This window comes from Myotis myotis, unplaced genomic scaffold (genome assembly GCF_014108235.1).
Source record: "Myotis myotis isolate mMyoMyo1 unplaced genomic scaffold, mMyoMyo1.p scaffold_m19_p_2, whole genome shotgun sequence".
In the NCBI taxonomy this organism is placed as follows: Eukaryota; Metazoa; Chordata; class Mammalia; order Chiroptera; family Vespertilionidae; genus Myotis; species Myotis myotis.
In genome coordinates this window covers 153,394,388-153,417,722 of record NW_023416324.1, presented here as the reverse complement: position 1 = coordinate 153,417,722, position 23,335 = coordinate 153,394,388, and the positions used below count along the sequence as shown (strand labels likewise).

General features: G+C 37.0%; 1 protein-coding gene across 2 annotated transcripts in view; it reads left to right on the top strand.

Annotated features, from left to right (window-relative positions):
* The window catches only part of LOC118676976 (limbic system associated membrane protein), a 649,066-nt gene that overhangs the window by 394,620 nt on the left and 231,111 nt on the right, over nt 1-23,335 (top strand). For both annotated transcript variants that reach the window (XM_036351671.1, XM_036351672.1), the window contains exon 3: nt 9,307-9,432. In XM_036351671.1, the coding sequence (XP_036207564.1) occupies nt 9,307-9,432 (126 nt within the window). The remainder of the gene's footprint in view (nt 1-9,306; nt 9,433-23,335) is intronic.

Below are 23,335 nucleotides of genomic sequence, written 5' to 3'. Positions count from 1 at the left end.
TTGATGAAACTTATCGTTGTACACACACATCTTTGTGTCACTTTTATTATAGGTATAAAATGTCTAGAAATTGACTAAAGGGCTGAACATATTGGCATAGCTCTGCCCATTAGCAGATAAGAACTCAGTATATAACTTTGGGATGATTTATTGTTAATGCCACTGTTAAGGATTAATTATGAATTATAATAATTACCTACACTTTTTGGCAATAAGAATGTCCTTAAGAATATAACTAGAATTCCATTTGCCATATAAATGCTTGAACGATTTTATCATGTTATTCTAGGACGGGTTAAGCCAACACTGTTTTTAGCATGTAGTAAATAATACACTTGTAGAACTTATAGTTTACAGGTAAGTTCACATGCATTGCCTTACTTGGCCCAAATAATAATCCTGTAATATTGCCTAAGAATCAACTTTGCACATTATTTCCAATTACCAGATGAGGAAATTAAGACTCAAAGATATTAAAATAATTTGTCATTAATCTATTCATTTATTCACTCAAAATTTGCTAAACAGCTACAAAGTGTCTGATGGTGTGGGTTCAAAAGCAAATATTAGAGAATGTGTGGTTCCCTTGTGAGCTAGTGGTAGGGTGGGATCAAAGCCCCTGGCTCTCAGTCCAGCACACTGTGTTACATTCTCTAATCCTGTCACTCACTGGGGAAACTACCGCAAAATGCAGCACAACATGTTTCCGTGGCATTTTCAAAAGCAAAATGCCAGGCTGGATGGATGTTTGATGTTTCACAAGATAGCATTTATGTGTTACAGTATATTTTTTTATTCTTATTGTTGAATTCTTGGATCATGCTTCTTAAAGTCAAGTGCTGCTCAAGAAACACCCTGTAGATTTCTGAACCCAGCTCATATAGACTCACCATACTGTTCCGTACAATCTACTACATATGCAACAGGGTAGGGCTTAAGCTTCTCTACCAGACTAAAGAAAGGTTAGCGATTAGGAAGTTGATAGTGTTGTGCTTTGAACAACCCCACTATCAACATATACAAAGGAATATATTTGCCTTGTCCCAACTTTAAATGAACAAGGAAGGCCAATTTGTTGCTAATTTATACCATTGGGAATGGCATTTGGAAGTAAATGCAAGTAATAACAGCTAATTATTTAACGTTAGGGAAATAAGCCAGCTGACTCCTTTTCTCCCCTACTCTGGAGCTTTTTCTTCTGTAGTCTGGTTAGTTAGGAGCCAAGGATGAAGACATTAAAACAATCACAGCTAGAATTAGACAGTCTGCAAAACTACGATTATTTTTAAAGCAATGTGTACTAACAGATAAGAACCAAAGCTAAACATAAAACTAGGTTGGTTTTGTGAAAACCCAAAGCAGCTACAGGAGTTAAGTAAGGAGAGATGAAAAAAATTACCTCTATGAAAGGCCCCTTTTCAAATTTTTCCCTTATGAGTGCTTTCCAATTTGCAACAATTAGGATTCCTTGGTTTAAACAGCAGAAATTGGTATTTTGATGTATTAAGGGAATAACATGGAATAGCTGATTGGAAGAATATGGAGTAGCTCACAGAATCCAAAGAAAAGCAGAAAAATCTTGCCTTGGAAAGCCCGGAAGTCATGCATCTCTATGAATGCAGGTTGCAGACACTAGTGAAAACTAATGGTTCTTTTATTGCTGCTCTTTTATGATCCATATTAGCTAACCATTGCTGCTGAAGAAACCACTCCAAAAGTAAGAGGCATAAACAATAGTTATTCTTTATTCCTCACAAACATGCAAGTCAGCAGAGCCAGGCTGGACTTCACTGCAGGTGACTGTTGCTGGGGTTGTCAGATATGTTGAATGAAAAATAGGATACCAGTTAAAAATGAATTTTAGATAACAAATATTTTAGTATAAGTATACCCCATGCAATATTTGGAAATTGTACTAATGAAAAGCATTTGTTGTTGATCTGAAATTCATATTTAACTGGGTACTCTGTATTTTATCTGGCAATACTACTTGCCATCTTCCATCCTCCTTCTCCTGGAACCAACAGGCTCAGTTGGGCATGTTCTTCTCATGGTGATGGCAGAGACACAAGATAAAGTGAGTTTAATTGTGCCAACTCTTTTCAAAACCCTTCTTGTATTCCCTATGCTGATATCCCTGTCCATAACATGGCACAGGGGTAGAAAACTGTGTGCCACCCACTATAGGAAGGAATGGGCATGGCAAAGGATGTAGATACAGGGAAGAGTGGTTAATTGGGGCCATTAATACAGTCTACCACAGGTTGAATCAGTGTTAAGATCTCTTGAGCCATTCCTTATAAAAAGCAAGGTCAAGGGAGGGAGAGGTTGAATGGTCCAGTTTATGGCATACTCCCCATCCTTGGTTTAGGGAAAACAGGTCGCTTGATTGACAGTCCCAACAAACCAATGGCAGTAGGTGAGAGGTGGTTTCCACAAAGGAAAAATAGGGTATCTTACCAGAAGAAGGTGTGGATTTGGGCAGGTAAAAAATTTCACTCGTATCTCTGACTTTGCCTTCAATTCCACTTTTGGTCATGCATGAGATGTTAGTCTTATATAAGAGAAAAAGGAATGATTGAAACCTAGAGAACTATCAAAAGAGGTACAGGCATGTCGAGTAAGACTCCCTCCATGTTCTGCGTGGAGTAGGGTTCGGTATCTGAAAGAGGAGCCGCACAACAAATGAGAGAAAAAGACACGAGATAATTTTGCAATATTGGGGGACCAAGCAGCAAGTCCCAAAGGACTTCCTCCGTGCTCAGGCCTCACCAAGCTTTTATTGATCTGGGATGCACCCATAGCATAGCTTTAGGCAGGTGACCCCCTAGTAACAAGCAGACTAGCCCATCAGGAAGGATTTAGATAATAATAAATGGGGGAGTAGTTTCAGCTACTACTGTCTGGACAAACAGAGGTGGCGCCTAGCTCCGACCTTTGCTAGGGCTTCAAAGGAACCCAGCCTTGGGGGGTGGGGGGAGGTTCTCTGTCTACGCTTATCAGATAGTGAAGGCAATAAACAGTTTCCCACACAGGTACCTCTGGGTCTGCAAATGCCAGGACAGATCCTGGAGATTTGACATAGATAGAGGGTATGGATATTACAACAAAAAAGTGAGGAGGGACAATAAAATCATAGGTAGCAGAGCTAGATTATGTCATAATCCTACTTAATGCTGGTTCATTTATGTGTCCAAGTACACCTAGATGTTAGCATTATTTTTGAAACTGCCATTCCACTTGTACTGAATAGAAAAAGCATGCATTTCTTTAACACATAACTTATGTGTATTTCAATAGGTGTGTATTTCACACAGTAGGTGTGTGTTTCAGTAGGTGAAAGAAATCACCTATTAGTTCAGAATTTGAACGATTAGGTGTGGCATTTTCATTTTACAATGTTTTTAACAATGGGAAAACCTGAGAATATCCTGGAATAATGAATTTTGCTAGTGTCCTGAAAGATGGATATCTAAATGATGTCTTTTACTCAACATTTTAGGAGGTGTTCATCTAATAAACAGTTAAATTTGGAACTGGGAATACATACTAATAATGTGGTGTCCAATAGATTAGTGACATACTTTTAAATATTTTGATAAAATTAATTTGCATGGTAAGTAAGGTTTACCTTTGTATGTTTCCCAAAAATATCACCCTGGTCAATTTGGTAGCACTATATAGGGTATTTCTGAAAACCAAAATGATGTATATATTTTATAATATTTCACATTTGGTATTGGGGAAATTGACTAAAAAATAATTGCAGTGGAAAACTTGGCTGTAGCTCACACCATAAATAAATCCTAGATTGTTTAAAGAGTTCAGTATAAAAAATGAAACAAACCATTAAAAGCAAAGAAGAAATAGATGTAAATATTTAACTGATCTTACGTTAGGAAAGAAACTAATATGCACAGAAGCAATAGAAAAAATCATAAAAAAGATTAACAAAGTAATAGAAAACTTCTGCAAAAGAAAAATCATTGTGAAGTTAAGAATTAGGAATACGTTGTGGAGATTGCAAATACCATGACAGCAGAAGGTTAATTCCTTATGACATAAGGAACTCTTATTAATCCAAACAAATTAAGGAGATTACTGAAACTGTGAATAGGCTGTAAGAGATAAAGTAAATGGTCCATGGCAATACATTTAGGAAAAAGTGATCAGTCACACTAGTATCCAGTGAATAAAAAGTGTTAGGCAATATTCCAGAAATTAAAACAAAAAGAACAACCATAACCAAACAAACATAAAAAACAGAGTTCTGTGATAACCCAAGAATTAAGAATTGAACATACATAAATCAGTATTGCAGTGATTTTGATAAATGACTTATATTTGCTGGTACAAATAAGATTAGCATATGTGGTCATTCTTATTGAGCATTAAAATAAAGCAAAATATACTATTTGGAACCACTTTTGCAAGATCTTGACCTACAGTTAAGTTTGGGAAATCTATAAACCTGTTGTAGTCCTGGCTTTGGCATTTCTTAGCTATGTGATTTTTACTCATTTTCCCCCTGTGTCTACATCTATAAAACGTCAGTAATAATAACAATACCTTTTACTTCCCAGAGTCTGTGTAAAGATTTTACTAGGTAATAGAATAAAACCTCTGAATTGCTACTTTAGTGTTATATTATCAGTGATGGTGTAAATGTAAACTCCATGAATTACTACAGGCAACTAGAAAGGAACTATGAAACCACTTAACTAAAAATGTTTATGTATGACTCCTCATAGGAAAAATTAAAAAAAAAAACCTGAAAAATCTGTAATTGAGGAAACTGGACACCAAGTTTGTATTGCTTTGTATGTTCCTAAAATCCAAACATTTCTCTGCCCCATGGTTAATTGTTAGTGAAATACATTTATAGTGAAATACATAATTAAAAGGTAGCTAAAGAAATATTTATAAAAACTGTCAGTGTTTTATTGGTTCAAAATAAAAGCTTTCTCTTTTCTGACAAAAATTCAGTGAGATAACTTCCTTTAGCTCAGAAAAGAGTTTGGAGGAAAACTTTATTGTGTGTGTGTTGTTTTTTGTGTAGTGTTTTTGGTGTGTTTAGGTTGTTGTTTTTCCCCCCAAATACTGTGAGTACCATGATCCAAGTACTCTGTAAGATTCAGTGGTCAAGGAAACAAAGGCCCTCCTGTCTGCCTGTTTCAGTTTAGTGACAAGCACGGGTAAATAATCCAGCAATTAAGATTCGGTACTATGGTGGAGAAAAAAAAACAGGGCACAGTGTTGAGAACCAGGAGGGTACTTCAATCAATGTGGAGTCAGAAGGGGATGGAGGAGGTGGGAATGACAGGACAATCTTCCTGGAAAAGTGAGCAAATAAACTGACAAGCTGAAACCTGAAGGAGGAAAGGGGCTAACCACATGAAGAGTTGAAAGAAGGATATTCCATATTAAAAAAAAAAAAAAAGAATGTTGCATGCCTGGAAGAAAATGATTATAGTATAGGAACCAAAGTTGTTTGATCTGACTGGATGATGCAATGCAAAGTGATTAGGAAGTAAGGCTGGAGAGAGAAGCAGGGGCCAATAGTGAATGACCTATTAAGATATATTAAGAAATTTGAATTTTCTCTTCAGGGCAATAAGATTAATCAGGGGATACTATACTCACATTTGCAATTTAGGAAAAAAATTCTGATTGTTGTGTGGTACATGAATGACAATGAGCTTTAGGAGACGAAGGCTAGAGGCAAAGAAACTAGTTATAATGCTCTTGCAGAAATTCAGGGAAGAAATGTTGATGGCTGGAAAAAGCTAGTGGAAATAGGGAGAGAAAGTAATGAATGAATCTGAAAATTCATTAGTCACAGAACTGGGGATCCATTTTATATGGGACAGTAAAGGAGAGAGAGCTGTCAAGATAGAGAAGCTTCTCTTTTTGCTTGGGCAACTGTTTGCTGGATGACACCATTTAATGGTAGAGTAAACACCAAGATAACAAGTGGGAAGGAAGATGATGAGTACTATGTTGAATCTTGGGTATCTGTGAGGCATAAATGGAGATGCAGAAGAGTCAAAGAGAAAACTAGGTACAAAGTTCATGAGAAAAATCTGGGCTGTGAATACTGATTTAGGAATTATCAACAACATGGCTTACACTTCTGAAGCTAGAAAGTAGATGAGATGACTCACAGTGAATGATAGCAAGAAAAAGACAGCAAACAAACTCTCAGGAATATAGATATTTAAGGAATAGGACAAGATAAGCTCCAGAGTTAAACTGGCAGGACTGGCCAGAGGACTAAGTGAAAAAGCAACTGAGTTTGGTGACCTAGAAACGAAAAGTAAAGAATGGAAGAAAGAGTTTGTGGTCAACAAAATAATCTACTTTAGAGAAAAATAAGATAATAACACATATTGTTCACTGGACCTATAAACAATATGGTTTGAACAAATTGGTGAGCTTCCTGAAAGCACTTTCTTTGGAGGTCAGTGAGGGAATCCAGATTGCACTGAAGGTTGGAGATAAACAGGAGATGAAGATGTTGTATAGAACAATTCCTTCAAGAAACTTGGAGAAAGAGAGAGGTTGAAAGTTGGTAGGAGGGCAACATGGGATTTGCAGAGGGACTTTTTCTAGAGAAAAAGAACTACATGGATTATAAATATTATGGGAAGAAGCTAGTACAAAGTACAGTAAAGTAGGGTGATAAATAATGGAGTGAAACCCATTGATAGTGACCCCGAGGAAGATGTGATACAATGTCAACATGATTATATTTCTTAACTATTCAACACAATCACTTTTTGTACCTTCAGCATCTGAGATCCGGGACCTGAGTATATTGTCCTTAACTAAAAGAAATAATATAGTTTGGTGGCCAAAACATAGCCTTGCAGTCAGCTGTTCTAGATTTTATTCCTGATTTTGTTACTACTTGTCTATGTACCATTGAGCATATCTCAACTTGCATACCATGTAAAATTAAAGTTATTGGTATATATTCCTCTCATAAAAGAGAGGTAATGTAAGTACATTGCATCATAGGCATTAACTCTGTGAGAGCTTGATCATTGAAGATTTTTTCTGTTCTATAAATTTGAGTGTGTGTGTTTTTTTTAAATATATTTTATTGATTTTTTACAGAGAGGAAGGGAGAGAGATAGAGAGTTAGAAACATCGATAAGAGAGAAACATCAATCAGCTGCCTCCTGCACATCTCCTACTGGGGATGTGCCCGCAACCCAGGTACATGCCCTTGACCAGAATCAAACCTGGGACCTTTCAGTCCGCAAGCCGATGCTCTATCCACTGAGCCAAACCGGTTCCGGCTTGAGTGTTTTTGTATTAGGGATATATAGCCTCCCCCTCCTCAACTCCACTTTTTTAAATATCAGAACACAGTTTTATTTCCTCTATGCTGTGTCCCTTGTAATTCAAAATTAGCTACAACCTGACTGATATGAGCACTTGTAATTACTGTGTAGATTCCTATTATTGAGAAAGGCACCTAGAATGATTAAGTTCTGTTCTATCATAGCTTTATATTTTATTGGTGCTTTTTGTTTATTTGTTTGTTTGTTTGTTTGTTTGTTTGCTTTTAGAGAGGTTCTGAAACCTGGCTTACTCAGTTGGGAATTAGAAACTTCCAATATTAAATGGCAGAACAGTTGGACATTCAGGAGCTATGAGTTCTAAGCCCAACCATAGTTCTTGATGGGATCACCCTCAACAAGCCATTATTCCTCTCTTGTGTCCTGTTCTGTTCTTTTCTATAAAAAGTGTATAACCTTTCAGGTCCTCATTATAAAAGTGTGGAAGAGTATATTGCAAGTCAACATATTGGGGTTAGGGGATGTTTTCTTAAAGGGGAACTGGAAAGTTATAAATAGAAATTACTAAATAATGAGAATCAACTACATTCTATTTCTGTCATTGGGTTTGGTTTGGAAACACTGGTTTCTACCCGGAAGCCATATAGGATGTCACTGTGTGAGGAGTGTTACGATGAGAGCTCTCTGCTCAGTTCCTCCTTGTGACACTCTGATCTGGTCAGTTGCCCAAGTCCCATCAGTGTCTCCTCACAGGAATCTGTGGGGATTATATGTTTATCAGGCAGCTGCCTCTACAAGCAGAAAGTGTTCCTGTTTTATTTGTCACCACACAGAGTTCCTAATAGACAGGAAAATAAAGAAAAAGTAAGATTCTTGAACTCCTCCCTGCTGTTCTCAACACATACTTTCTCAGGGACAGCATAAGCCACTAAGAGTAAAAAAAAGGAAAATCACAGTCAAACCATAAACTCTGCTATTTGTAGTCAGTGTATAACCTCTGTGAAGAAATTTGGGAGTAATTCACTTTCCACTCCAGCCTACCAATGTGAGATCTAATGTGGCTGCCCTGAACACTAATGAAGGAGTCAGACGGCAGTACCACTAGCCCTTGGGGACTCATTTCTCACATCACCAAAAAGTAATTGTCGTCATTTGCAGCCATCTGGTAGCCTGGATTGTGAAGATGAAGTTTCATTCAAGTAGTGCTTAAAAGTGTGGGCCCTGGAGTCTGCCTAGAGTCAAATCAGTTTTCTGTTTCTCACCTAGCCCCCTCTATACCTCAGTTTCTCACCTATAAGTAAAATTCTATGAATAGTAAGTAATGCAAGTTAGCTGTTATTAAATTGTTGGTAGTAGTGGTGATGATAGTTTTTAGGAGTAATAGTATTTTTTTGGTAATATCTACCTATCTGTGACATAGGCCTTATTAATTCAATTTTAATTATCTGGCAGGCACACACCAAGATGCTATTTAGAGACTTTCTATTGTAGTGGTTAACTAGTTGTTTCCTTATGGGGCTAGATTATAAGTATCCAGGTTTTACTATATCTTAATAACACAATTGTGAAATCTTATACTAAATAATACCTGTTTCCCTGACATTTCAAGAGAGATTAGATTATATTCCTCTTTATAGATAAGAAAATATAAGTAACAGTAATAAGAAAATTTATTCTTAATATGTATAAATGTCCACAATCTCAAATAGCCAAAAAAGTAATTCTAATCAGAAAAAAGCTGAGTCATTTTCATTGTACTTCCTATAGCACTTGGCCATAGTGGAAAGAATCTCACCTTATAGTAAGACTCATGCTTCTTATTTGCTCATGAAGTCTCTAGGAGGTCCTAAAACACTCTGTCTTCCTAACTCCCAAATTTCGAGGCCTAAAGTTATAAGAGTACTTAGCTCATCTTTGCCACTTCCAGTTGCATGGACCAGTGCTGCAAATCTGCTTTTACTGACGTAGTTACACATTCCATTTGCTTTTGTCTTTACAGTTCCACCAAAGATCTCCAACATCTCCTCGGATGTCACTGTGAATGAGGGCAGCAATGTGACCCTGGTCTGCATGGCCAATGGCCGTCCTGAACCTGTTATCACCTGGAGACACCTTACACCAACTGGTAAGCAACCCTCCAGTCTCCAAAATGCCACACACTATTTAAGAGAGCCCCACACTTCTGAGATTCCAGTGGATCTGAAAGGCAAGCATGTATCTTGTTATTATGACACTAATAGAATTGTGACATAGAAGTTATTTAGGGTCCTCCCTGGTATGGGTCCATCTCTATAAAGTCTTCAACCATGGTACAAATGTATATATCTTATTTTATTTTATTTTCAATAGAACACTCCCCCAAGGCAACAAATATAGAAGCATTAAATGTCTTAAATTACTTTATATTATGTTTAAAATGTATCCCAGTTTGGTGTTTGAGTGTCTTGGGGCAAATGTGTTGTATGGATTACATTTACATACTTCTTTCTATAAAGGTAGGGATCAATTAGTCTTATGAAATGTCATTTCTTTCAGTAGATAGCTCCCAACTATTAACTGACTTATATCTGATAGTCTCTTAAAGTTTCTTTATAAAAATTATCTAGAGATTAATTAAAAACAATTTTTATTTTGGAATGAACACCATAAAAAAGTTGTTGTGCAAAGCTAGACATACAAGGAAAGCTATCCTGAGATATTTTAAAAGGCCAGGATAGTATTTGGTTATAGCGTCTTAAAAAACAAACAAATAAACAACAAAAAAACACTCTGTATTTTGTAGTGTGAGAATATTGGCCTCCATTTTATGTTAGCTCTCAAATTAATGTATCAAATGAAGTTTGAACCAATCTATGGAACAGTCTTTTATTTAAGCAGCTATTCTTACTAGAGGCTTCTACTTTCTTGAGAAAAGTATTACTCAGTACCCATCCTCATTGTTAATGGATGCAACTTGTCATTTATTTATAATATATAAGAAAAATAAATGAGGTACTTATTTGGTAGATCAAGCTCATTCCTCTCAGACCCATTTTATATCCTCACATGGGAAAAATACATATGGAGGGTAATTTTAAGTGTGAACCTCTGGGTATCATACACCTTTCCCCTGGATTAAATTAAACCACCAGAGCACATTCTACTTGGATAGAATTATATCATCCCCCAACCTTACACCACCTACCTCTGTCCCAAGTAGAACTGCTTTTACTGAATGACAATTTGCTATAAAAGCTATTGGCCCCCATTTAAAGGTGTCATAAAAGATCTCCTCTAAAACTGTGGCTTTTGTTGTAAAGTTTTTGAGAGATTGTTAATTTTATTGCATAGTTTCCATTTCAAGGACCCTTTAAGGAAATTGCTATTTATTTTCATTATTTCTAGTGTTGTTTTTCTAAGCAATACCTTGTTCTTCTATAAATGAACCCAGTGAATTTTTATAAATGATCATGAATCCTTCATTGTATTAACTATTACCAAAGGTAGAGCCAAATGTATGGCCCATTTGTAAAAGAATATAGGAAATTCTATGTAAAGTACAAGTTAACAATATGAATTTTAAGCAAACTATTTTATGGCATCAAATCCTTGCTTTCTTCTTGTTTTCTTACCATTATTTTAATATTGCCTCACCTATAACTAATTTAAATGTATATATACTATATTCTTTATAATCTCTTAATTTCTGTGAAAAAAAGTTGTAAAGAAAAGAAGGAAGATAGATTATATTCAATTGATAATCAAGGAATGAATTACATTAATAAAACTATTTTATTTCTTTAGGTGCACTATTGCCTAGTAAATGTTTTTTCTCAGGAAAAAAATGCTATTGGTGACCTGAATCTAAAGATATATTCTTTTTTTATCCCTTGTTTTCAGAAAAATAGTTAGCTAGAGCCAGAGTTTTAAGCTTGGTCTAGAAGTTTAGATTTTCATGGCTAACTCTGGTAAACTTTAATATACATGTATATGAAAATATATATATATATATATATATGTGTATATATATATATATATATATATATACACATACATGTATACACAAATTAATGTATCAAGTGAAGTTTGAACCAATCTGTGGAATAGTCTTTTATTTAAGCAGCTATTCTTACTAGAAGCTTCTACTTTCTTGAGAAAAATATTACTCAGTACCTATCCTCATGGATGCAACTTGTCATTTATTTATAATATAAAAGAACAATAAATGAGGTACTTATTTGGTAGATCAAGCTCATTTCCTCTCAGACCCATTTTGTATCCTCACATGGGAAAAATACATATGGAGAGTAATTTGAAATATATATATTTCAAATTATATATATATAGTAAATATATATATATATATATATATATATATATATATATATACTAATAAAAGAGAAACATGCAAATTGATGTCACTCCACTATGCCCACCAGCCAATCAGGATGAGTATGCAAATTAACCCAACAAAGATAGAGGTTAATTTGCATATGCAGGCAAGGAGCGAAGACTGAAGACTGAGGATGACTGAAGACTGAAGATGACTGAAGACGGAAGAGGCTTGCCTTCTCCTCTGTGGCCAGAGTGAAGGCCTGGGTCCCGGGTGCCGGAGGAAAACTGGTGCTGGCAGCCAGGGGAAGGAAGGCCTATTGCAGGAATCTCTTCCTGCAATGGGCCTCTAGTATATATATATTGATTTTTTTTAGAAAGAGAGAAAGAGAGTGGGATAGAGAGATAGAAACATGGATGAGAGAGAAACATCAATTAGCTGCCTTCTGAACTGGGGATTGAGCCCACAACCCAGACATATGCCCTGACCCAGAATGGAACCATGACCTCTTGGTTTGTGGGTTGAAGCTCAACCACTGAGTCACACTGGCTGGGGTCTAGTAAACTTTTTAATGATAATGAACATGTGATTTGAACTCTGAATAACCTGGTTATCCATGATGTTTCAAGTCAACAAAGGCCATAGGTAGGCCAGATATTCCACAGTAAAGGCAGCATCTAGATACACTCAGAGAACCCTCAAAATCAGCTAGAAAAACAGGTATCTTCACAGGGGTTTCCAATAGGCAGACAAGGGGGCAGCAAACTACATCTCCGGGGCCAAATTCAGCCTGCTCCACTTTTGTACAGCCTGCTAGCTAAGAATGGTATTTAAATGGTTAAGAAACATTTCAAAAGAAGAATTTTATTTTTGTTGTGAAAAAATATATGACATTCACATTTCAGTGCCCATGAATAAAGTTTTATGGAAACACAGCCATGCTCACTCATTTATATATTGTCTATCACTGCCTTTGCTCTAAAATAGCAGAGTTGAATAGTTGAAACAAAGGTGGTTTAGCCCCAAAACCTAAAATATTCTCTATCTGACCTTTTATAGTGTGGTTTACAGACAGACTCCTGTTCAAGGCTTTGTCTTAGAGGATAGGATGAGGATTTCTGCACTCATCCCTAATGCTATAGGGCTTTGGTGATATCATCCATTTAGTTCCTAAGGACATCTCAAGGGAAAGAACTTTATTCTTCTATAATACTCTATCTAGGTCCTCTCTGTGGGTCAAATTCTATTCTGGCGCATGCAAAACTAACTCCTGCTGCATTCACAGACTCAATGGCAAACTCCAGTTCTCCCTTACAATGGTATTAATTCCCCAGCCCACGCTTTCATCTTTCACATCTGACCTAAATAAGCATCTATCTGATCATAATCATATTCCTGGTGACAGGAGAGAGAATTTGCCTTTACTGTCCTATAAAGGAAACTAAGATTTATTTTTTCATCTTTGTTTTTTGTGGGTTATTTTCCTTTTTTTTTTCAAAAATTGAAAATAGGATGATCCTTTTCAGCCTATATTGCAAAAGCCTTTCTTGTAGACACCCAAAGAAGAGGCTGTGCTCCCTGTGTGACAGCAAAGCTACCTGCAACCCGTGGCCTTGTGAGAAAAAAACCCCAGCTAGCTTTGTTCAATTATTAATTGTGCCTTCAACAGTACAGAGTGTGACTGCCTGGCAGAGGAAACGTACCTGTAATTAGCTCGACCCCACAGGGACACTGAGCCCTGAAAGGGGGAAGATTCCATGCAGGGTTCACAAGGACCTGATTACCCATCATTTGATGACATGGAGGGAGGAAAGGAAGAGAGTACAAGGTATATTTTTATGAGTAGAAGGATATTCTTACCTCTTACTTCAGATTTATTTATTTTTAATTTTAGGTTGGGCCATTTTATTTCTCATTCTTTTGACACCTGAAATTTCTCTTTCAAGTATACTGCTAATGGTTTTAAAGCAGGATATTAGAAGAACTGTGAATCTTTCATACATATAAAATCAAAACATATACCTGACTGAGATGGAGCAAAAAAGATTGATGCATTCTGTGGTTGTCTTTCCTGTATTTCTGATGTCTTCATTTTTTTTCTCCTCTTATTCTGTATAGTCAAAATGATATGCCATGTATGTGGTGGTTAAATATGACCTATTTTCTCCCTTAATTAAGTTAGGCTTTCATAATCCTGTAACTCCTTTAGGGCAATTGCACTGTAACATGTATTTTCTATAGAGTGTTTGATCTCCCTTCTGTGAACCATGCTACTCTCATCTCTCTTAACTTTGTTTCTAAATCTTTCTTCTCACACTCCAGAGGAAGTCTCTTTCTCAAGTGTGCCTCGTGTGGTGTCAAGATTGTCAGGGTTACAGGAAGTTTTTATACATTTCATTTCTATAAAGGTTTTTACAACCTCAGTAGCTTTCTATACCTGAAGAAGGAAAAAAACAAACAAACAAACAAACAAAAACACACATTGACCATTTAGGCTGAGAACAACTTAATCAGTGCTATACAATTCTCTGTCCAAGCCAAAAGCCAGACATATTTTGCATTTTGGTGGAATGGGTGGAAAAACATTGTGCTGGGAGGAGCCCAGGGGACTCTGGAGAATCTGAAATCCCATTTTCTCATTGGATGTTGGGTTTTAATCATTTGGCTGGACATTTCCTCTTAATTCATTTCTAAGTTTGAATCCTGACAGTACTCTTAAACTCCATTAATGCTTTAACTCCATCAGTCTTATTTCTAAGTTTTTAACTCACCCAATTATTATTATTTCCAGCCTAGACTCTGTCCTCAAGGCTTAGGAAAAATATATAACGTTAAACTATTTAAATTCCAGAAGTACATGTTATAAGTAACTATCATCTGTTCTTTTTAGTTAGCATATTAGAATAGACAGGACTTCACGCTTCACACAGAGAGTATATGTTCTACCAATTTAAGTTTCAGGAAATTCTTTCTCTGAGACTTTTTCTTATATGGACCTTCCAGAAGGTTCTGTGGGTCAATCTTGGTAGTATAAGGATGTGGAAGAATCAAACCTGGGCACTTTGCAGATAAAGGCTCTTGACTACGTGGTAACAATATAAATGAGAGTAATGGTGCAACTTGTTCTATTCATTGTTTTAATTTATTTCTTGAATTTTTGTTTTTAATATTCCATTTTTCTTTACAAAGAGCAGAAAAAAAATGCTGCTTTCTTTTCATTGTCTTACTTGTATATTGTTTCTTAAATAGCTCATCTGCCAATACAGAATTATATCCAAATTAGCTTTGATCTCTATTTCATAACTTGTTCGTTGGGCAAGAAATATTTATGGAATGCTCACTCTGTAAAAGGACAAAATGAAGAGCATGACAGACATGGTCCCTGCACAAATGGAGCTTATAGTTCAATGAGAAGGCAGAACATTAAACTAATAATTGCATGAATAACCCTTTAATTAGATTTATATAGTACAAAGGAAAATTATAGCATTCAATAAAGCCATAAAACAGGGCCATATAGTAAAACCTGCAAGGCCAGCAAAGCTCCCCTGAGAGGAACTTATGCTGAGACCTCAAGGATGGATGGACCTGGCCAAGAAAATAGAAAGATAAGAGTGTCCCAGGCAGAAAAAACAACAACAACAAAAACATATAATAATGCATTTAAGAATCTAGGGAGCATCTTTATGTGAAACCATGATGTCAACGTTTAATTATGCTACCTTTGTTAATGTTTAAATCTCTTTTTGCATACATTATTTTTATTTTACTTTTTAATATTCCTGTTTTCTTTTCAAAGAAAAATAAAACTCTTGCTATACATTTTTTCAGTATCTTACTTATATACTGGTTATAAATATATAGTGCTGAATATACCAGCATATATACTTTACCAGTATATCAGGCATATAGACAGTTGTTTGTGTGTATGAATATATTAAGTTTAGGTCAGAAACCTATTCTTTCCCCACACAGATGATTTCAAAATAGCCTAATAAAGTCAACACAAACTCTTTTTCAGTAACCTTATCATGAAAACAAATGGGTAACTTAGAAAACAAAGACTAAAGAATTTAACTACATGATTACTGGCATCCAAACCTTAAAAACTCTGGACAAGACTCCCAATAACTAGCACTGTCAACCTGTAAGCCATGGGAGGATATCCACAACCAGCTGTGCTGGCCATTCTGAGGAGTATTGAACAAATGTCCTAGCACCATGTCAGCACCTCATTTTTACCCTACCCACATCTCTCATCAAACTTCCAGAATACTCTTTCAAAGAGAAATTAATCACCCTAGACATGGCCTTGGGTGCTCCAGGACATTGTGGAAGCTTGGGTAGGGGAGGGAGAATAGTTTAATCATAAAGTTTGTACATGATCTAATAGAGCATAAAAGTCCACATCTCTCAGTATCTCACTACTTCAAATATTTTTTATTGATTAAGTTGTTACATATGTGTACCTATCCCCATGTTACCTCCTATCCCCCCAACTCATGCCCTCACCCCCCTGTTTTCTGTGTCCATTGGTTAGGCCTATATGCTTACATATAAGTCCTTTGGTTGATCTCTCCCCCTCACCCCCACCCTCCCCTACCTTCCCTCTGAGGTTTGATACTTCAAATATTTTTGCCATTATTCCAAATAGTATGTATTTTCTCATTTAAAATAGGTCTAAACATAGAATTTTTATCAATGGTTATCATGAGAATGAAAAGAGAATATGTAAGCAAAGTTCTTAGTTTAGTATTAGATATTATTGCTATTCTTATTTTATTATTTAATTATATTTACCCATACATTAGCTTCCTATAATGATAATTTGGGGGGAGACTAATAATTAGATTGAAAACAACCTCAATGCCATCTTTATCCAGGTCTATCCTCCATTTCAATACAACAACCTGGGAGATTTTTAAAATGTTCTTATCAAGATAACATTTACCATTTTATTTCTTACATTGCATCACATCTCAACAAACCCACTGGAGGTGTACCTTTTTCAAAAAGGGTATCACAACAGTGTCGTGTTAGAGAGAGATTTTCTAAAGTAGCTCATTCATGTATCCAAGCTTCTCCTGGGGGACAGTTTATACTGAGTCTGGCTATGTAACAGCAAATATTAATTGTAGGTATATAGAACCTACAGGTTGTAAATCATAGCACCTTTTTTTAAAACAAAATTGATGTTTCAACACCAGAAAAATGACCGACGATTTTTATGATTGAGCCACTGAACAGTAACAGTGGGGTGACATAATAAAAACAAAACAAAAAGAAAGCAGTAAGTATAGTTTTTTTGGAGCTGCATATTAAAAAGATCAAGTAATTGTGAAATTATTGCAATGGGCAGATATTAACACAATGCAAGTCATTAAGATAAGTGCAAGGTTGATTTATTTAGGAGCCAAACAAACCACTGTAGAAGAAGAGACAGTAGGACTCACAGTGTATTGATTTGGCTTACTCATACAAGAAAAAGCCAGGATAGGTTACCTTATGGACCCCCTACAGTGGGATCTTGACTGTGAATGTCAGCTTAGTCTATCCTAAGAATCCTCATGAGAAGTCAGCATAGATCTGACTGAGGTTCCTGATAAGGAGAGAAATCCTAGCTCCCATGAATCAAGACATTAACTGAGGGTGTTTGGGAGCAAAGGGACTAGAGGGCAAACTCCAAGAGATGCTCAGAGAACAAAATAAAAATTGTCTAAGCTAGAAAATTGAAAGCGAGACTGGACTCTTTTCTTCCTTTTTTTTCTCCAAGAATGATTCATTTGACTTATTGTCTTGATTCTACCTCCTTAGTAGTTACCAATTCATTCTCTTTTCCAAAAATTGTCATTGTCAAAATGAAGATAAACCAACATTTTCTCTCACCTGTATTTCAACAGTTATTCAATTGGACCCTTGCTATTAGATATTTCCCCCTACTACAAAAGCACTATTTCTAAATATTAAAATGGTCAAGTTGATTTTTCTGTTTAATTTCCCAACTCCTTAATGCTTTTAGGGTAAAGTTCCAACTACTGAGCATTAAAGCCCTTCATTCAACTTATTCTACTAAACCCCTAACCATTCAACTTTATGCAGTCGATAGATTATAGTAATTATATTTCAAAATTATGCATTGTCCACTTTCTTTTTAGCCTTTACACATTTGAAATATGTTTTCTTATCCCTCTATGTCATCATTTGCCAGTATAACTTTCTCTTGCAAGACTTTTGACACTTCCTCCAGGAAGCCATATCATAGAACTAATAAAATTGCATTTTAATTATGTGTAACATAGATTATAGGCTCTATAAAAAGACTGATAAGGTTTTGCAAATTTCAAAAAAGTTCTCTGTCTAGGTCCTGTTAAAATCTTTCACTTGTGTTGTACTGATGTGCTGAGTCACTTCTGACTTGCATCATCCATTAGGCTATAGAGCAGCGGTTCTCAACCGGTGGGTCGCGACCCCTTTGGCGGTCGAACGACCCTTTCACAGGGGTCGCCTAAGACCATCCTGCATATCAGATATTTACATTATGATTCATAACAGTAGCAACATTACAGTTATGAAGTAGCAACAAAAATAATTTTATGGTTGGGTCACAACATGAGGAACTGTATTTAAAGGGCCAGAAGGCTGAGAACCACTGCTATAGAGAATGCTCTGAAATCCTCAGTCTTGACTCAGATTCTCTGTAGGAGTAAAGCCTCCCAATGAGTCAAATGACCAGTCAGGTGAGCAGAATGGTGACTATGTAAGCACAGGAGGGCAAGCAGCTTTAAAGGCATGATTTTCAACTGTATTGTGCTGGAAAGTCATCTAGAATCTTGTTAAAATGCAAATTCTGGACTCTATTTTGCCCATGTCCAGAAGCCAGGCTCACGCTGGCAAGTGCAGCAGTGGTGGCAGGAGAGGCTAAGGATGTCCGACTGCTATTTTTACCAAGCACAACGATGGGAGCACTTGAGATTCTTTCTGTGTAATAATAAGTCAATAGGGAATTTTTTGATGACCTGCTGAAAGAGAGAGTGCGGGGGTAGAAGGGAAAGAGAGATGCCTAAAACCATTTGACATATAAATGCACTATCACATTTCTATGGTTAGACTCTCTGTCACTTTAGATGAAGAGGTTTAGAAGTAACAACTGCACAGAAATTTCCACTTTGTCTTTTTTCATCTACAGTCTAATAATGTTGGAAGCTAACATATCACTTAAAATGTGCAAACATTTCTGAAATCTTTATCCTTCTCTAGACATATTCATTTTCAAGTCTCCCAGTAGACGGAGGCTGCAATTTATTCTAATAAAATGGAGCAACCTCAATAGGTAACTCAACTGGGGTCACACTGCCCACAAAAGACATGCCTATTAAATTGCCCCATGTCACTTAAACATTTGTGAGAAGCAGGATACTTTGCAAAATGTACCTCGCCATTTCTTTTATGTGTCATCACCTGCCTTCATTTTATGAATCAACTCAGGTGTTTTTCTCAAGTTGGTCAACAATTCAGAAGCCCAGAAGAAATGTGAAGTTAGATGATTCTTCAATGTGTCTGCGTTGACTAATATGTTAAAATCTGATGAATGGAAGAAAAAAGAAAGAGAAAACTTTAATAATTCACTTGGTAAATATCAATGCAAATCAGATCTAATTCTTCAAGGTATTCTAGTAATAAAAACTGAAATGTCAGTCTCTGAATGATATCAGTCTTTTTTATTTATTTTTACTTTTTGGCCTGGTCACTGAGGCTTTATGCTATTCTGGTTGTGGAAAGACAGAGCCAGCTCAGGGAGTAAGGGATTTGAAAGGTGGACAGGAAAATGTTACTGAAAGTTAGCCTTTATGTGGAAATCCAGGAGATATTTTGCATCTTGAAACATTCCTACCACCCAAAAAGTAACTAAATAAAGCATGGAAAAGTTGCTTCAAATTGCAACAAAATATAAATTACAGAATTTCACCTTAAAAGGAAAGTCATCCGGAATAGAACATGTGACATTGAGGATTTGGATGTCTGTAGGTTATGGTCAATTAGTCTGGAAACAAAGGTGGGCAATTCTCTGGATAACTCTGGAATTTGGACAGCTCAGGTTAGGAGCCATCTGGAAGAATGCAGGTGGATTTCCCTTGTTCCCTAAAGAAAGAAGAGGTAGACACTTTTATATTTTAGCAAAGTAATTAATTGTGATAACTCTGCTGGCTAAACTTGCAATGACTTCTATAAGCCTGAATATTTACTAATAATTAAATCAGCCCACTTTTTAAAAACCTGTCCCTATAGTATAGTGGTCAGCTTGGGCTGCCATATCAAACTACCATGGACTGGGGACTTAAACAACAGACATTTATTTTCTCACAACTCTGCATGCTAGACGTCCATCATACGGATGTGGCATGGTCAGGTTCTGGTGAGGGCTTTCTTCCTGGCTTTTATCTCACTGTGTGCTCACCTGAACTCTTCTTTGTGTGCACAGAGAGGGAAAGCAAGCAAACTCCCTGGGCTTTCTCCTTACAAGGCACTAGTCCAGTGGTCGGCAAACCGCGGCTTGTGAGCCACATGTGGCTCTTTGGCCCCTTGAGTGTGGCTCTTCCACAAAATACCACGTGCGGGCGCGCACGTACAGTGTGATTGAAATGTCGTGGCCCATGCGTAGAAGTCAGTTTTCGGTCTGGGCGAGTCTGTTTTGAAGAAGTGGCATTAGAAGAAGTGGGGGGTGTCGGTCGGTCGGTCGGGCTACGGGAGACGCGGCGCAGGCAGGCCGTGGGATACTCAGCGCGGGGGTACAATGTTTTGAGGTACGTTCGCTGAGGTTGACCCCTTCCAACTCTCCTATCCACACTCGTCTATCTGAAACAAGTATACAAGACGAGTGTGGATGGGAGAGTTGGAAGGGGTCAACCTCAGCGAACGTACCTCAATCACATTGAGGACGTTTTTAGCAAAGCCCAGCTTAGGAGTACCCTAATTCAGTTAATAACAATGTACCTACCTACATAGTTTAAATTTAAAAAATTTGGCTCTCAAAAGAAATTTCAATCATTGTACTGTTGATATTTGGCTCTGTTGACTAATGAGTTTGCTGACCACTACACTAGTCACACCATGAGTATTGCGCCCCCATGACCTCATCTAAAACTAATTACCGCCCAAAGGCCTGTCTCCACATACCAACACATTGAGGGTTAGGGCTGGAACATAGAAATTTCAGGAGTGGGGGGTCACAATTCAGTCCATAGCCTATAGTATCTGGTCTCAAGACTCCCAGCTCATCAGTCTTGTGAGTTCCTGGGTCACAGACCTGCAATAGCTCTGTTCTCACACGTCGTTATGATTGGATACATCCTGCAGAGAAATCCTCTTTTAAGGTCAGCCATAGTCCAGAGGCCAAATGGGAACAGCACCGCCACTCTGTTGCTTGCTCCGCTCCCTGAGTCTGAATGTGCTCTCCGTGGGGGAAACCTCATAATGCCAAAGGACCAGTAGGAGACCCAAAGCATGTCCCATTCTGTTAGTCCAGGCCGAAGGAATAATTGGTTTTATGTGTGTGTGAGTAGCTATAACTGTCTGCCCTTGAAAGTTCTGTTACTGGTAGTTGCTGGAGGAGACAATTCCCAGGAATATTTAAGTACTCTGAGGTCTCCACAGCAGGCTGACTCAGCTGCTGGGTGTCAAGTCAGAGTGCATCGGAGCCTCTGCTGAGGCTAGTGTGCAATGTGGCTAAGCCTTTAAGAGTGGAAAGGTCTGTTTCTTGTGGTTCTGCCAAGGAAGTGTCTGGCAGCAGCAGGAACCCATAATCTCATTCCATCATGCTGCATAAGGGTGGGTGATTGGAGGAGGTATGAAGGCTGCTACCATGGATAGCCTGTAAGCACTGCATCATGCTTACAGTCCTAAATGGAGCTAGGCTAAGAGTTGTTTTAGCAGATCCAGAATATCCATTTTTTTATCTTAGCTACTCAAGGTGGTATCCTTTTGGATTCAAATAGATCTTAGTATCCACTGAAATATCAAGATAGGGAGCTGCTGCCCTTTCTTTGGGGCTTCTATCTTATATGAGAGAGTTCCATGAGATTTAGACCACAAAAATTATTATTCAGGCCTTTTCTCCCCACTTGTACGTTACGGTTATTATTAATACTACTGTGTCACTAGTAACAAATTCACTAGCATCAACTACTGTTGTTAATGATGAAATGCCTACTCCATGCCAGTCATGTCCAAGGTATTTGGCATTTGTAATTGCCAATTTTTATAAGAGCTATTAGCCAATCATCGACGAACAGTTCCATGAATTTTCAGAATTCCTTCCCAGCCCAAACCCAGAGCTCTATGGGAAATCGCTTCTGAATTAAGAACTGGGTTTTAGACCATTACCCAGGGGTATTTCTGGCTTTAACCGGGGACAGCAGAATCTACCAGGTATTAATAGGATTTCTGTATAACTTTATCTCCTTGTTGGCCTTTCAAAGGAAACCAATTAAACATAAAAAAGCAATATAAAGATTATATGTATATAATACATATTAATGTATATAAACCAATTAAACATACAAAAAGCAATATAAAGATTATATGTATATATTGACACGTAAATCTCAGTTGGTATCCGTAAGAAACTAAGGTACAACACTGCATTCCTGAGACCCAGTAATACTGACAAGTCACACAGTTCTTTGTAGTAATGTTTGTCAAACTTTCTTGGAATATGTACCATCAAAATATATCTATGTATTAGTTTTCTATCTTATTGTAATAAGCCACAGCAAATTATCACAAGCACAGTGGCTTAAAACAACAGAAATGTATTTTCTCACTGTTCTGGAGGCCAGAGATCTAGACCTGAGGTGTCAGCAGGGTCACATCCCTCCAAAGGCTTTAGGGTGAGATCCTTCCTGGTCTCTTCCAGCATCTGGTGGCTCCAGGTGTTTCTTGGCCTGTGACTGCATAACTCCAATCTCTGCCTGGGTCCTCGCATGGCCTTCTTCTGTTTCTCTGTATCTGGGTGTCTCAAATCTGTTTTCTTTATCTTAACAAGTTACCAGTCATTGGGTTTGGGTTTCACTCTAAATCCAGGATGATCTCATCTCAAGATCCTTAAGTTAAGTACTCTGAAAAGATCATTTTCCCAAATGAGGTCACATTCACTGGTTCTGGGGTTAAGATTTGGACATACTATTTTTGGGGTAACCACTATTCAGCACACTCCAATCTGCTTTACAGGGGGAAAAATAGAAAGTAATGAAATTTGAGTGGAACAACCCAAATGACTTTTGAAAGGAAAACTTGGGAAGCTCCAAGTATTATCATATTCAAATCAAATGTAATTAGATCTTACCTTTATCACCTATTAAGTAATCTGAGAAGAGATTTTATATGCTTCACAATTCCCTGAATTTACCTAGACAGACAAATATCTTTATAGAAAAAAAAAAAAACAGACCAAATAAGCATTGTTGCTGAGAGGATAAAATTAGGAAATAGGCTAACCTAGATTTGAATTTTTAGATATGATTTGCTAACTATGACTATGGCAAAATGACTTTGTTCAGCCATATAATGACCTACAAAATGGGGCAATTATGTGACTTTCTCATTATTGTTGTGGGAATCAATGAGATAATGTTCATGAGACTCTTCCCACAGTACCTGACCTATTAAGCTCTCAATAAACATAATTGCTGTTGCTGTTCCATTAAAATTTCTAATGAGA